The sequence below is a fragment of the Hemibagrus wyckioides genome, linkage group LG03 (genome assembly GCF_019097595.1).
Source record: "Hemibagrus wyckioides isolate EC202008001 linkage group LG03, SWU_Hwy_1.0, whole genome shotgun sequence".
NCBI classification, from domain to species: domain Eukaryota; kingdom Metazoa; phylum Chordata; class Actinopteri; order Siluriformes; family Bagridae; genus Hemibagrus; species Hemibagrus wyckioides.
Genome location: NC_080712.1, coordinates 6,975,527 through 6,990,323, shown reverse-complemented (window position 1 = coordinate 6,990,323; position 14,797 = coordinate 6,975,527). Strand labels below are relative to the sequence as shown.

Below are 14,797 nucleotides of genomic sequence, written 5' to 3'. Positions count from 1 at the left end.
GTGCTGTTATAGGAAAATGGTCAACAGCAGAGTGGTGGGATGAATCCTAGTGACTATTGTGTTAAAGTTGAGTGCTGAAGTGTCTTATTCCTTTTCCGCTCCAGCAATGTCCGTTTTTTTTAATTATTAAAAGGCATAATATATTTTGTAAACATATATATTAATGCTTAAAATCTGTGAAACGGGTTTGTAGGTAGGTCTGTCTGAGATTCTCGTTGCCACGACATCAAGACAACATGGATGGATGGATGAATGTAAGATTAATATGAAATTAACACTGGGACCAGTAGATAAACTAATTAAACTGTTATTGTAATTATAACGGTTATATTCTATGCCTGTTGGAGTGAATTTGCTGCTACGGTGTTAGTCCACTGAGATTTGACTTTGGTCCCAGTGGCTGCCATGAGCATGGTCACTTTGTCTTCTAAGAACGCCAATCAAAAAATCTTTCTTGTGAAATTGTTAGTGACCAGTCGATAAAGTGATCCAGTGAGGGGCAAAGTCACAGCAAGGTCAAATTTTGGAAATAATATTTCTTTTTGTTTGTCATACATTCAGGGTGAGCCAGTATTTCTAGGTTTACTTCAGAGTGAGACTATATCCTGAATAACCTCCTGGATAACTCCACCTTCAAACTTTCAGAGGTAGGGAATGATACCAAACTGCACGAAGCCAAAAAGTGACTCTGGTTTTCCAGTTTAGTTTGGTTTTCTGGCTGCCTTGCTAATTTTACAGTACTGGAGGAATATTTACGGTTGAAAGTATATCATGTGTGCATTGGCCTGATCTCATGCCCCATGTTCCTGGGATTGGCACCGACTCCACCACAATCCTGATCAGAAGAGTGCTATTAAATGAATTATTGGATTCCAAGATGGACTCCAGTGGAGAGATTTTGAAGCCTAGTCTTTTTTATTAACCCACAATAACCAGCACATATAGCTCACGTACAGTTCATTGCTTTAGAAAGCTTATATAACGGCTGGTCCGTGGCTGACCTCGCTCCATGGCCGAGTGTCCACTGCAGCATGATGGAGGGATGTGGGGAGGGAGAAGTCCCTGTACAAGGTGCTCAGAAGCCCCCAGGCTAACCGTGATGAATGGAGCCCCTAATGGCGGCAAACACTTTATCTCTGCTTCATCTGTTTTCATTAGGCAGCTGCAACCTTTGGCTTGGTCTGAGCGCTTCGCTGCTCGCCGGACCGCTGCACACCGAGCTCAGGGAGTTCGCCTCTGCCTGTAGGGCCCTGACTGGACTCCTTCCCACTGCTGTTAGGAAAATGACTTCAAAACATATTTGAAGTCTCAATTTCAGAAACAGCAGTGGCATGTTTTCATTTTAGAGCCGAGAAAGAAGCCGATGATGGAACGAGGACTGGCGCCTGTACTGTACAGTTTCCTGTAGCACTGTTTAAAATGTGTTGATGTTTTCAGGACTACGGCAATTATTATTAGGACACTGCAGCACTGAAGGTGTAATTATACCTGCGTGTTGTCATTATGTACCTTCACCACAAAAACGAGCACAGTATGTAGACTTCACAATGACACTATATCTTAGTTTTGATGAGAGAGCCAGGATTTGAAATGATCACTCACTTAAACGTAATTTCATTTTTGGAGTTTTAGTGGATGACCATCATGGCAGCGAGCTCCCTCTGAGATTTGAACTGTGAAGCCAGATGTTTTTGGTCACAGTAGCTGCCGTGAGCACGTCGGCATGACAGCAAATCAGGATGACAAATGTATCAGATTAACTGTTCTAACTTACTATGTGGATTGGATTTCTTCTCAATAATACAGATGAAATAAAGATCAGTGCAACTTGACAAATGGAATGTCACATTGTATACCGGTGAATGGACCAGAACTAGACATGTTTATTTTTTAAATATTTCAACCTTGTAATATTGGAGATTAATAATTTCAATTCAACATGTCTGAATTTTCCACATTCGCTCACTAACAACTCCTTCATGTTTTGTTTTTCTTGAGATGTTTGGTCAAATGATAAGAGGTAAATTTTTTTTTTTTTCTTTTCCCCCTAATAAGTTGAACTGTGTAGGCCATTGAGACTACATGGCAAAAAAAAAAAATGAAGGGCACACTTAATCACAGTATAACACCGTGTCATTTAATCTTCAGGGATATCAATCTGTCCGGTTAGGAAGCATGAGTGACTGTGAATCAGTTTCATGAGCTTTGGTACAAATGAAAGTGACAACAGGTGAAGAACCAACCTACAAAAACTGAATGGCTTTGCAGGCAGCGGTCACAGACCATTGCTGACTGATTTGTGTTTTGTTAAGGTCTTCGTCACCCCTTTGTAGCATGAGGCAGGATCTGCAACCCAACAAGGCTGAACAGGTAGTCCAGCTCCTCCAGGATGATGCACCAATACACACCATTGCAAGGAAGTTTGGTGTGTTTCCCAGTGTTTCAAGAGCATGGGAGATGGGCTTTTGCACAAGGAGAGCTGGACACAGAAGGACAACAACCTAGCAGCAGGACCACGCAGTGTCCCCGCGTGTACATGGAAGACAAGACGACACTTTCAATATCTGATGTAAGCTTTACTTTCAAATCTTGTTACATTTAGAACTGGCAATCTGAACATAAGAAATGCCAAACTGAGGGGAAAAAAAATATACAAAACAAAAATGAAGGTACAAATGGTCTAATTACCAGTTATTGTCACAAACAACCCTGTACAGCCTTAGGAATGAAGTAATAAAAAAAGCTTTATTTTACAGCATATCATTTTACTGAGTGCCAAAAAACAAACAAACAAACAAACAAAAACCAAATGATCATTGAGCCTTATTGAGTCATAAAATACAACAACAAATGCAAAGCAAACAGAATGTGCTGGAAAAGAAAATATCAAGGTAAATGCAAATTGAGTATTTTTTATTTTTTTTTTTTTAACGAAGAAAGAACATAAGTGCTACAAGTTAGAAAAGAGCGATCAATTTCATGCATCTTTTGTAGGGCTATAAAGGTAGTCTCGCGTAATGCACAATGATGTTGAAGAACAAAGAAAATTTAAACAAAGAAAGAAGAGCACTGCCCCTTTGCTTTTAGGCAAAAGACACACAAGAGTAAGTGCTTGAGTACTGGCGGCAGCACAGAGGGGGATTCCTGTCCTCCATTTCCTGCCCACACAATCGGACAGGACTGAGCTACAGCCATCACCGTCTTTTACAAAACGATTACGTGGTTTATTGAGACAAATAGGATCTTATCCATCTGATTTATTTTTTTAATTTATCTGAACAGGTCCCGAGAATCAGTCTGACTCATTCTTGGGCCTTCCAGGCCACATCTTTTCCACGACGTGGCACTAGAGCATAAAAGAAGGCATGGGGCTGGAGCGTCAGTAATGATCAGCAGCTCCGCTTGATGCATGCCATAGCACTTCGTCTGCATGCTGGGCATCTATGCAGAGAAAAGTTAATAACATGGGATGAAAATGCAAGAAAAGAAAGGGGGGGGGTAGCTTTGTTGGTTGAACCAACTCGAGAGCGAGATGCAAAGCTGCATTTATAAATTCACAACTTGGTCATAAAAATTCACATCTTCATTCCGATTCATCTTCTCCAAAGACAGAGAAGACTGAGCTTAATTAGGGAGCCAGCGTTGGAGAGATGAGCCGAGGGTCAGCTCTGTGAGTAATGCTCCAGGGTTAAGAGTCCCTTTATCTGCGTGTGAACTCGGGGTTCGCAAAGATGTTCATGTAGAACTAACAATTACAGCCGGTGTTATGGTGAATACTAATTATTCATTTTGCTGTAAGTTGCAACATGCGCTCACATGAGCAAGGGTGTGTTTGTTCATGTAGCCAGCACTACAGCTGTTTTATTTGTTTATTTATTTATTTTATTCCTTCGTGAAAGATTAGAAGCCAAAATGTACAACCGACTACATGACTAACATTTTGCTTCTGATTTACCTATTGAGCTTTTTTGATATTCTTTGTAATGTCCGGAAGTAAATTGGATCGGAAGTAAAGTTAGCACATCGGACCATAGGATCGGTTCGAGGATTATTCAAGGCAACAGTCTGTATTTGTTGCTTTAGCGAGTTGGACACACTTTGCATAGAACTGAAAATATTGAGGTTGAAATAATGCTTGTTATGGACATGGCAGCTCCAGTATCATGCACAATCATGGACTTTGTGGCTTGCTAGTGTTTATATAAGGTAATAGTCTTTGACTAAAGAATAAATAAAGCATTTTGTTGCCACTGATTTGATTTGAAAGTGGGACAATTCATTGACTATTGCACAAAAACTATAGCTAGACTAGCTTGAATTTTTAATATTCCTCAGGATGGGCCTGATAAATACAATTATGATTTTTTTCTTTTTTAATGAAAAGGCAATCATACTAATCAGTCTAGTAATTTAGTGTCTGACTGCAGTTCTGAGCTCTGAACACATTGGAGCCTCACTATAGAGCATTTCCTCAGACTCGATCCCAAACTTCAAGAGTTTCCGAGCTTATCATAGACTGAGCTATTAATTTTTTTTAAAAATACTAATTTCTGATTCTAATTCAGATTCTAGTTTCAGATTTTTTTTTTTTTCCTTTTCATTTCTTATAATCCACTGATTTGTTTGGAAAAGTGCAATTTTACAGCACAGTGCAAAACTGGCATTTACAAATTTAGCCTGGTCCTTCAGAAGCCAGGTGAAAATCTACTGTATTCCTAATGTACGATTCACTTTTAAACTGAGCTGTCCAACATGGGCAACATCTGTGAAATGAGTAAGAGCTTTATATTTATTTCTTTTCCTCCAACCTATATGACAGATACCAAGTGAGCCATCGTATAAATGCCATTGCTGTAGTCTGACAAGGTTGGTGGAAGTGGCATCAAAGGAAATTTTATTGGGCTTAAGTGCTTTTGCTTGAAATGTGTCAACATGGTAAGTGCAATTAAAATGGAAAAAAAGGAAATGGAGAGAGGGGGGAACACAGGATACTAGTACCATGTTTGCCCGCTTTAGAGAAAGCCGTGCTTCTGCAAATCCTCCTTAGAAATAACGGCTGCCTCAACATTGCACTTAAGAGCCATTATCCAATGAGATCTTCATAACAGCTTGTTAGTACAGGATATATAATTATATATTTTACACTGTAAAGGCTCATTAAAAATGGTAGGAAATGAATAAAAAACAAAACAGAAATGTTAAGACACAGAAGGCCACCAAAACCAATAGACCACTATTTTTCATATCTTGACTCTTTCTACCTCTGTATCACTTTAACATGAACCAACGAAAAGTACATTCATTCAAGTCATTTTGGAACAGTTTCTCCTTTTTTACACCAAAGAAAAACAACAAAAAAGTAATGATTTAAAAAAAAAAAAAAAAAAAAAAAAGCTTCAAGAAGCACCATTGAATCGGCCTTGCGTGACTGGACACGTGGGATTTTTCTCCCCCAACAACCCGTCACCTTGATTATTCTCGTAAATGTATAGGTGCGTGTTACAATGCAATAGCTATGCACAGGGCTCGACTGCTCACTCTTATCTTTCAAACTTGGTTAGCTTTTGGCACAGTCTGTGGCAATGTGTAGTAATGGCAAGAGCTGTGGTTTTTCGGGGGGTTTACGGTGGACAAACTGTTCCTACAGAGGAAGCTAGGATAGCATGGACCACTGAATCATGGGCCCCTGAATGGCTTGTCTCGAAGAAAAAATAAATAAAAAATAACTGTTCTGCCATCAGCTGTGCATGACTGGTAAATAGCCTTCAGCTTACGAGCCAAGATCAGTGTTTCAGGAATGGTGTCGCCAAGCCTGAAACCCATTCCACGCCAATACGCATTGTGGGGCAGTGGAGAGGGGTGGGGTGGTGAGGGGTGGGGACTTTATGGGAGAAATGGCTACAAAACTATATACAGTTCGATAAATAATCAAGTGCATGGTTCGAGGCGTTGCTCTGAAAATGAGACTTGTAAGAAAGCGATTCGTGTCTATTTTTTTCCTCTTTTTTTGTCGTGGTGCAAACGCCCTGGGATATTTTGTATTGAGTCCCTAAATGACACATAAAACAATCGTAACACATAGGCGAGCATGCTACCTGATGCTTGGCAAAAAGACATACTAATGCACAAAAAAATGTCGAGCGCTTAGACATTTGCATCTTTTGTTTTTCTTTTTACCTCCTCATAGAAGGGAAAACAAAACTCCTATGGAAATCACTACTATCTGTTTCATGGTCATTCAAAATCTGCAGAAAAGAAAAGACCAACAAAAGCAGAATAATTAGATTAATAAAGAAAAGCAGCTTTGATATAAATTCATTGAGAGCTCATACAGCCTTTTTTTTTTCCTTTGATAAACACTGTGTGTTCGTTCATTTCCTCAGGAGCAGCATTCTCCAACAGACAGAACTGCTGTGAGCAGGACCGGTCACGCCTAGCCGCTGTCCGGATGCTGCAGGGGCGAGTGAAAGAAAGGAAAGATGAAGGAAGAATGACAAATAAAGGAAAATGTAGAGGTAGGTAGCTCAAATGAGACGGGCAACTCAGACGGTTTTTGCCCTTTCTGTCAGTCCCAGATACGCCAGGAAGGAGTGTTTGGGGGACATGTGCAAGGGTGAGGTCTGTGAAGATGGGCGGGGCCAGAGTCTGGAGAAAGGTGGAGAAGAACGTGAAGGGGCATGGCTATGGAATGTGAAGCGGCGGCGAGCGCTGAAGAGTGTGGTGAGAGGTATGAGATGAGCCGGATCTGAGGTCCTGTACTGCTCGAAATAATGAGCTGCCAGTGTCGGCGAAGATGTAGGAGAAGCTCCATTGGCACAGAGGTAGTGCGGGGAGGGCGCGGCGGCAGGCAGCATACCCGAAACAGACAAGGCAACCGACTGCAAGGCCTGTGAGGCGCTCAGGCTCATGAGCGGGCTGCTACTGCTACCGTCAGGCAGGTAAAAGGGCTCGATGGCATCAGCACTGAGTGGACGCGGCGTGAAAGCCTTGGCCTCCTCCTGGGTACTGCCCTCCCCAACCTGGTGCTTGCGGACGTGGCGGTTGTAGACAAACGGGTGCGTGGTGGTGAAGGGACAGCGGGCACAGCCGAGTGCGTGGCGTGGTGCGTGCTTTAGCCGCTTGTGCAGGTTAAGGTTGTCCTTGCGCTTGCAGCTGTAGCTGCAGCGGTCGCAGTGGAAGGGGCGCTCGCCCGTGTGCACGCGTCCGTGCTCTATCAGCTTGTTGGCCGTCTTGGCCAGGTAGCCACACTGCTCGCAGCGGTAGTGGTTGCCCAGACGGTGGGCGCGCGCGTGCCGCTCCAGCTCGGCCCGGCTCGCCCACGCCGCCTGGCAGATGCGGCAGCGGTGCTCCGTCTTGTAGTGCGTCTTCAGGTGGCACTCCATGGCCGCCGCCCTGCTGGTGGAGTACATGCACAGAGGGCACCTGGGCACAGAGACAGAAGGTGAGGGGGCGCGGGAAGCACGGAAGAATGTTTAATACTGTGGCTTCCAAGTAAGACTTAATTTCTTTAGATTTAGAAAGAAAAGAAAGGACAACGTGCACAAACACGCAAACACACACAAAATGGACAAAGGGAAGGGATGAAGGATGCACTTATGTATGTGGCTGACCCTGAATGGTATATTACAGATAAAATCTATGTGTGTGCAAGTTTATGTGTATTTCATGTATATGTGTGTGTGTGTGAGAGAGAGAGTGAGTGTGTGTGTGTACACATACAGATATGTGTTTTAAGAGACAGTTTGGGGGTCATACGGAGGTTAAATGAATAAATGAGTGCACTTACATTTAAATAGCACCTTTCATCTGCTCAGGGCCCCAAAGCGCTTCACAAACCCTGCAGAACAGAATGACCTCAGAAAGCACACCAAGAAGAGCGCTTCTCTGCCTCAACACTGAGCCTCAACACTACCTTGTTCTCTCATCAGTCTCACAACAGCAGAGCAGGCGCAACACACCCAACTCACGCTCAGCAAACATACTCAATTCATGGACACATTTTGAATAAGCCTCATAATTAATTACTGTATTTAATTCATTCTCATGACAAACCATCTTAAAGGTTTTGCTTAAAAAAAAAACAAAAAACTGCACATTTACCCCAAATGGTGTGCCTCAGCCAAGACATGATTCCTGCATTCAGTTTGCTTGTTTTTTTGTTGCATTGAAGCTATAATGATAATGCAGCTATAAAGTAATATAAATAATTAAAAGGTAATAAAAGGTCTATAAATACATTGGTAAATATTCTTACATTGGGTACATCAGATCAATTTTTTAAATCACTGTAAAACAGTAATTGCCGATGTTTAAAACTTTGGAAGGAAGCTTCTAGCAGGTAATAGTAAGCTAAGGGGATGAAACGACTCTGAGACTGCTGCTCAAAGATTTATCTTTATAGACTGGTCAGTAAGTCACTTTATCATAAAGCACATGGGCAAGCCTGAGTAACTTCACTGAACATATGGTGGACGGTATAAGTATTGACCCTATTAAAGTATTCTGTAATATTAAAATCTGGAAATAAATTTTACTTGATTGGGATACATCTTGAATATAAATAATAATAATAAATCATCATAATTGTAGTTATTATTTATAATTATTCTAATTCTTATTTATTAAATAATGAATTTGTGAAATTACGGTGTCATGTGATCTCCAGAATTTGTTGGAGAACATACCTATAAAAGCGGCATTATAAAAGTCTCACTCTTGAAACCTTTTGCGGCGCATCATGAATAATTCCATTATTCAAAATCAGAAAGAATATGGCACAAGTCGTCCACTAAATCCAAGTCACTGACTAGGAAAGGAGGGTGTTACTCAGAAAAGAAGGAAAAAACTTCACATTGTGATTTATATTTGTATGAAAGTAGTGATGTATCTCTAAAGCAAAAACTAAAGAAGCAAACACTGGACAGCAAGCATGTCTTGGTTGTTCGTGCAAGTAAAAAAAAAAAACTACACATTTAATGTGATTGTCATTTGTACCTGACTAGTTTTTTCTTCTGCAGCATGTGGCACACTTGTTGCTTTTGATTTAAAACTAGATCAGTATTCTTAATAATATTAATCAGATCAGTATTCTTAATCACAGAGGCAAAATGCCTGCATTCCCACCTCTTATGTGTAATAACTAAAATAGAAGGTGGTGTGTGTTCAGCTATATGTATATATAAAAATTTTAATCTTTTAGACGTGAGAGAGAGTCAAAGCCAAAAAATTAAGCTACTGCTTTCTGTTGTCCTGTTTTGTGTATTCCTGAGAATAGCCCATAAGGCGTGACTAACACGCCAAGTGACAAGCTACATCTCTCTCTAACTCTATTATGCTTAGCATGATGACTAGAGGCTAAAGTAACTAGCATGAGAAAGCACAGCCATATAAGTGACATGATGAGGCAATGGCATCTGAAATACACACAAGACTCTGAGACATGAATTATGTATGTCACACGGCTAGACAAATACCACAAAAAAGAGAAAAAGACTGGACTATGTACTGGAACACTCTGCAGGGGGGAGAAAAAGAAATGATCCACAAATGAACCACAAAGGGGTCAATGTGTGTGTGTTTGTGTGTGTGTGTGTGTGTGTGTGTGTGCTGTAGTGTGGCTAGGGAGAAGTGTGCTGCATGTGTTTAGTTTTTGTGTAAGTGCTGGCGACTAGGACAGGCTGGGAAAGAACAGTGTGAACTCGAGTCTAATGCTCTTGGCAGTGGGCTCGTTTAACAGATGGAGAGGCGCTGACTAGCTCGTCGTGATTTCTTCAGATATTGCACATGCAGAACCAGACTTCGTGCTGGAATGAGCTACTGTCGCATGGCAGAGATGGGTTTGTTCCTGAAAGTGCTTTAGACAAATCTCTACTTTTGTTTTGGATGTAACATAAATAATAAAACAAGGCAAATTTTAGTTAATGGTGTCATGGCACATTCAGGAGCTTCCATTATCTGTATATCATTGAATATGTTTGGGAGGGGAGGGAGTTCTCCTTCAAATGCTGCTGTAGGATCAGGGATTTGGAACATAAGGGAAATTTTTTACTTATTTTCAAGTTTACCTAAACCATATAACGGGAATAAAACAGAATTGTCACCAGCCTTGTAGGTGGGTATATCCTTATGAAATATGATAACGTTTAAAGCAGCCTGTAATCCAATGCAAAATGCCTTGGAGCCAATGTGGTGAGCTGTATTGTGATCTATTTCAGAAATTTTCTAGAATGTTTATCTATTTTGAGGAACTGGAATAAGTTCAAACCTATTGAATGCTGGCATTACATCAAACTTTGACTAGTGTGATTTGTTGAAGATCAAGGGCCACCTAATACGTACATACAGTGATCTCTTGATGAGATAAAGTCAGACCTAAGCAAAACAGAGGCTGTATCAAAAAATTTTGCCGCCTACAAATCTGAATGATCAGCTTAAGAGTGCCTCCTCCAAATAGCTCAAAAATATAAACCAAATAGTTGCTGTCCAACACTAGGTGTGAGGGGGCAGACCAGGCCAGAGATATTAGGGTACTGAAGGAGGAGTTGGTTTCAGAACAAAGGGTACAGACAAAAATAGCTCTTGGAGAAGGTGGCGGCAGACAAAATGATTGCGAATTAGTCAGATTTGCTAAATAAATGGGTTGGATTGGTCAGAGTTCCTTCCTGAGTTAATGGACTTGGTCAGAGTTTCTAAAGGCATGGGTAAGATTAGTCAGAATTTCCAAAGAAGCAGGTGGGATCGGTCAGAGTGTCTAGAACGGTTAGTGAGATTAGTCAGAGGTTTTTCAGGAGTCGGTAGGATTGTTTCTAAATGAGCCGGTATGTTTGGTCAGAGTTTCTAAAGGAGCAAGTGAGACTGGTCAGAGTTTCCAAAGGAGCAAGTGGGATTGGATAGAGGTTTTACAGGAGTGGGTAGGATTGTTTCTAATGGAGTCTGAGGGATTGGTCAGAGTTTTTAAATGAGCCGGCAGTATTGGTCAGAGTTTGCAGAGGAGCTGAAGGAATTGGCCAGAGGTTTTACAGGAGTGGGTAGGATTGATTCTAAAGGAGTCTGAGGGATTGGTCAGTTTCTAAAGGAGCCGAAGGGATTGGTCACTGTTTCTAAAGGAACAGGTGGGATTGGTCAAGGATTTCTGTAGGTCAGAGCTTCTGTAGCAGTAGTCAGGCTTGGTCAGTAGTGGGTGTCTAGTCTCTGCAGGAGTGACTGATTGTGGTCAGAGTCCTGAAGGAGTGGCTGGCACACTGAGAGTGTTTTGGGAAGTGGTCAGATGTGCAGCAGGAGAGGACCAGAGGAAGCAGGGTTTCTGCAAGTTTGAGTGAACATGGTTAAAGTTTCCCAAAGTCTGAGATCTTAGTCAGAGATTTTGCAGGAATGGTTTAGAATGGTCCGATTTTCTGTGGGAGGTCCGAGAGGCATACGTGGTCAATTTTTGCACATGTAGGACTGGTCTAGAGTTTCTGTGGGACCAAGGTATGATAAATCAGATCGTCTCCAAAAGTGGATGGGAGTGGTCATATTCTGTGGGATTGTATCAAAGTGTGTGTACAATCAAGTGGGAGTGGTCAGAGATGCTGTAGGGTGTGGGCTTGGCTAGAGCATGGGTGGTAGTGCACAGTCAGTCAAGCCACCTAGTTTAGGTCCGGTCATATTGTGACCAGTGTGCGGACTTTAACTGGTGAATATTTGCATCTCTGTCATCGGCTGTTTTTTCATATTGAGTAAAATATTATTGTTCCATTTAATGTATCAGCCTGAACCAAAAGCAGCACTCCAGGGGGAGCTCAATACTGGGTGGGAAGGTTGTGTTGTGGGTGGGAAGGGGGCAGATGGGCAAGGGTTATGTAGGGCGATTGGGGGAGGGAGTGGGATTTGTGAGGCGGTAGAGGAAACTCGTGCTGTACTTGCTTTCCTTACTTGAGCCCTCCAGCAGGGACCGTATGGCACTTCTTGTGCTCGAGGAGCTGCTCAGGCGTCTTCATGAACTTGTGGCAGACATCACACTCGAACATTCGGGCGATCAGGTGGATCTGCAGGTGCCGCTCATACATGGTCCGTGTCTTACACACAAAGTTGCAGAACACACATTCAAAGCCTTGAGGGAGAAGGAGAGAGAGGGGACACATTTGCAAGTTTATGCTGAGGAGTTTTCCAGACACTCTAATCCAAAGCTACTAAATCAGGAAACAGAAGTTGACATGAACTCAGAACAACAAATGCAACATTTATAAGGACTCGTAACCTAAAGATAAGATGGTTCACTTGGATCATGTACTAAAGATCCTTCCTTGGTGTAGGCTGTAAGTGTGAGAACCAAATGAACAACCACCAAGTGTGATTTTGGTGATTTTGCTTTAAGGATAAGCCTTTGGTTGAGTAATACTTTTTCTCCCACAGAGTGATGGTACTGGTGCGGGAGCTGGTGTTGGCAGGGACCTGTAAACCATTTTAAGAACTGGTTAGTGTTTTTACCAGTTTGAGAAACAAATTATTAGGTCATCAGATGTGGGAGTTTTGTGAAATGCAGCATAAAAATGGATGGTTTCACAAGGTTTAACCAATATTTGCTTTACAAAGTCGAATCCATTATGACCTGATAATTCGTAATTATTCAAACTCCTTCGAAAGTCTTCAAACCCCTGCAGTGGTCACGTTTTAATGGCAGTCATGTAAATAACTATGATGCTAAAGTCAAATTTTAGGTTTTAGACTATTAGGATTTTGTTTCGGGACCCAACTTTGTGGTGTAGACCTATAGACCACACACCTAATAAAACTCTATTGTGGTCCATTTAAAATATATTGATATCTAAAATCAAAGTGGATTGTTCCACTTTTGTTCTAATCCCTTCCTTGCTTCTGTATGGCTGTCTCCATTTACCAGATCTCATAATTTACAGCAATAACAGTAAAGGGTGTCACCTTTTTCTGATTTCTCCTCCATTCCTGACACCAAGCTCGATTGGCTGCTGGCAGATGAGGGCGGGGCCAACAGGCTTTTGAGTTCCTCGCTTCCCTGGGTAACGTCTCCGCTTTCAGAGCTGTTCAGGGAGTCGCTGAGGGCTGAGAGAGATGAAGACGTGCTCTTGCTCTCACTCAGGGGACTCCTGGAATTCAGGCCTGTCCAAGTAAAGCGCAGGAAACAGAACGTCATCCACACAAGACACACCTGCCATCGTTTCTTTGCCCTGTATCTGGCAAGTGCTGTAGAGCAGGATGCTTTAGTACATGCCCCAGATTGCAAATATCATACCTTGATTAACAGTGAGGATCAGTGCCATCTTTTTTTGCAGTACAAAATCTTGCTGGCATTAAATTTGTCCTGTACTCAGGAAAAGTGATAATTTGCTGCTGTCGCTCCAGGGTTGTCTGTTGTGGGCATGTAGAAACCACTAGAGTTATCACTTTTCCCCAAAAAGAAATCGTAAAATTATGAAAAATGTAAAATGTATGATTCTGATATAATCTGTACGATGTATATATCAGTGTGTTGCTTTCTTAAAGTAAAAAAGGTCTTCAGACGACTTGCACCTCGTTGACTGGACAAAATCATTACAATTTTTTTATTGCATCATACCCATAACCTCGTTTCTGTGTGGCTTGTTGCTGTTTCATGGGAAATGAATATTCTGCGATCACATCCAAGTGGATTATGCTGTGTTGTCAGATTAAAAAAAGGGAGTCAACTGTTTTGAAAACACATGAACCATGGTTGGAGAAGAACTCCAGCTTGGTTGCATGTGTGACCAGTATCTGGTGAGCTCTTGATGGATTCCTCCAAATCATCGCATGCTTTCTGCATTTGGTCTTGGGATCCACTAGCGCACAGGCAATTCAGTGTAATTTTCATCTTTTGTTCTCTTTTTAAGGACTGAAGTGGTTGTCATTACATCAGAGGCAACAGATGGCTCTGTGGTAGGCTCAAACTGCACTGCAATGCTTCATAAAGGTCTATTTTTGAGAGAAGACTTTTCCAAGGTAAAAGGCTGTTTTCCTGTTTCATGTTGATCTTATAGTGGTCGTTGCAGTATTATAAAGTCAACAGGGATCCTGAGCTCCTGTTGTCTGTATGCAAGCAGGCAGAACAATCAAGGCTGCAGCCTTATTGATTTCCTCAGTCTGCGAGGGCTAGAGGGAGGGGGCAGTCAGGTCACGGGCACTGGAGCTAAGATGGGGGAGCGACGCAGGCCATGACTCTCCCCTAAGGCTCCAAAGCTACCGGAATGGACACAATGCTAGCTTGCATACACTGTCTGACTAACGTATAAGTCTAGCATACTAAACTTCCATCTGGACGGTCAGGCTAAGCGGAGTGAATGACCATCTGTAACCCCTGGTTTGCTGGGTGATGCTGAACAATGCGATTTGAAAAAAATTGCCAATGTGAGTGAAGTCAGCGACCTCTATTAGTATAAGTGAAGCTGACGTGCTACATGACATGGAGATGGATTAGCATCTCAATGGGCTTGAAACCCTGCAGCAGGAAGACAAACACATGCAGTGGAAACTTGTCTTTTTACTCTAGCAGACACACACATCTCAGGCAGTGGAGAGAGACTGATTAGAGGTCAGCCATTCTGTGGAAGGCAGTGTCCCTGGCACAGGTCTAAATTACACCTGACACATCGAACTGGCCTTTCGCTGTCACCCTGCCTGGTGGACACGGCCACTCTGGCACACTTTAAATGCCAGCAACGGGTGTGAGAGAGTGGGAGCCTTGGCTGTGGGTGGCTGCATGGGGACCGTTCAGGCTATTGATTTCCCAACCTCCTGTGTCTGATAACGCCAGGTCTTCTAGATA

The 14,797-nt window shown here is 42.2% G+C and overlaps 1 protein-coding gene across 3 annotated transcripts in view; it reads right to left on the bottom strand.

The window, feature by feature from the left end:
- Nucleotides 1-2,561: 2,561 nt before the first annotated feature.
- Nucleotides 2,562-14,797, bottom strand: part of znf827 (zinc finger protein 827) — a 100,620-nt gene continuing 88,384 nt past the window's right edge. The window contains exons 12-15 of one of the 3 annotated variants that reach the window (XM_058378710.1): nt 12,919-13,116; nt 11,914-12,091; nt 7,787-7,837; nt 7,283-7,422 (exon numbers count right to left, since the gene is read on the bottom strand). In XM_058378710.1, coding sequence (XP_058234693.1) covers nt 7,789-7,837; nt 11,914-12,091; nt 12,919-13,116 — 425 coding nt within the window. In that variant the 3' untranslated portion in view covers nt 7,283-7,422; nt 7,787-7,788. Of the gene's footprint in view, nt 7,423-7,786; nt 7,838-11,904; nt 12,092-12,918; nt 13,117-14,797 lie in introns of all 3 variants that reach the window. The other 2 variants (XR_009203522.1, XM_058378701.1) reach the window with 2 other exon arrangements.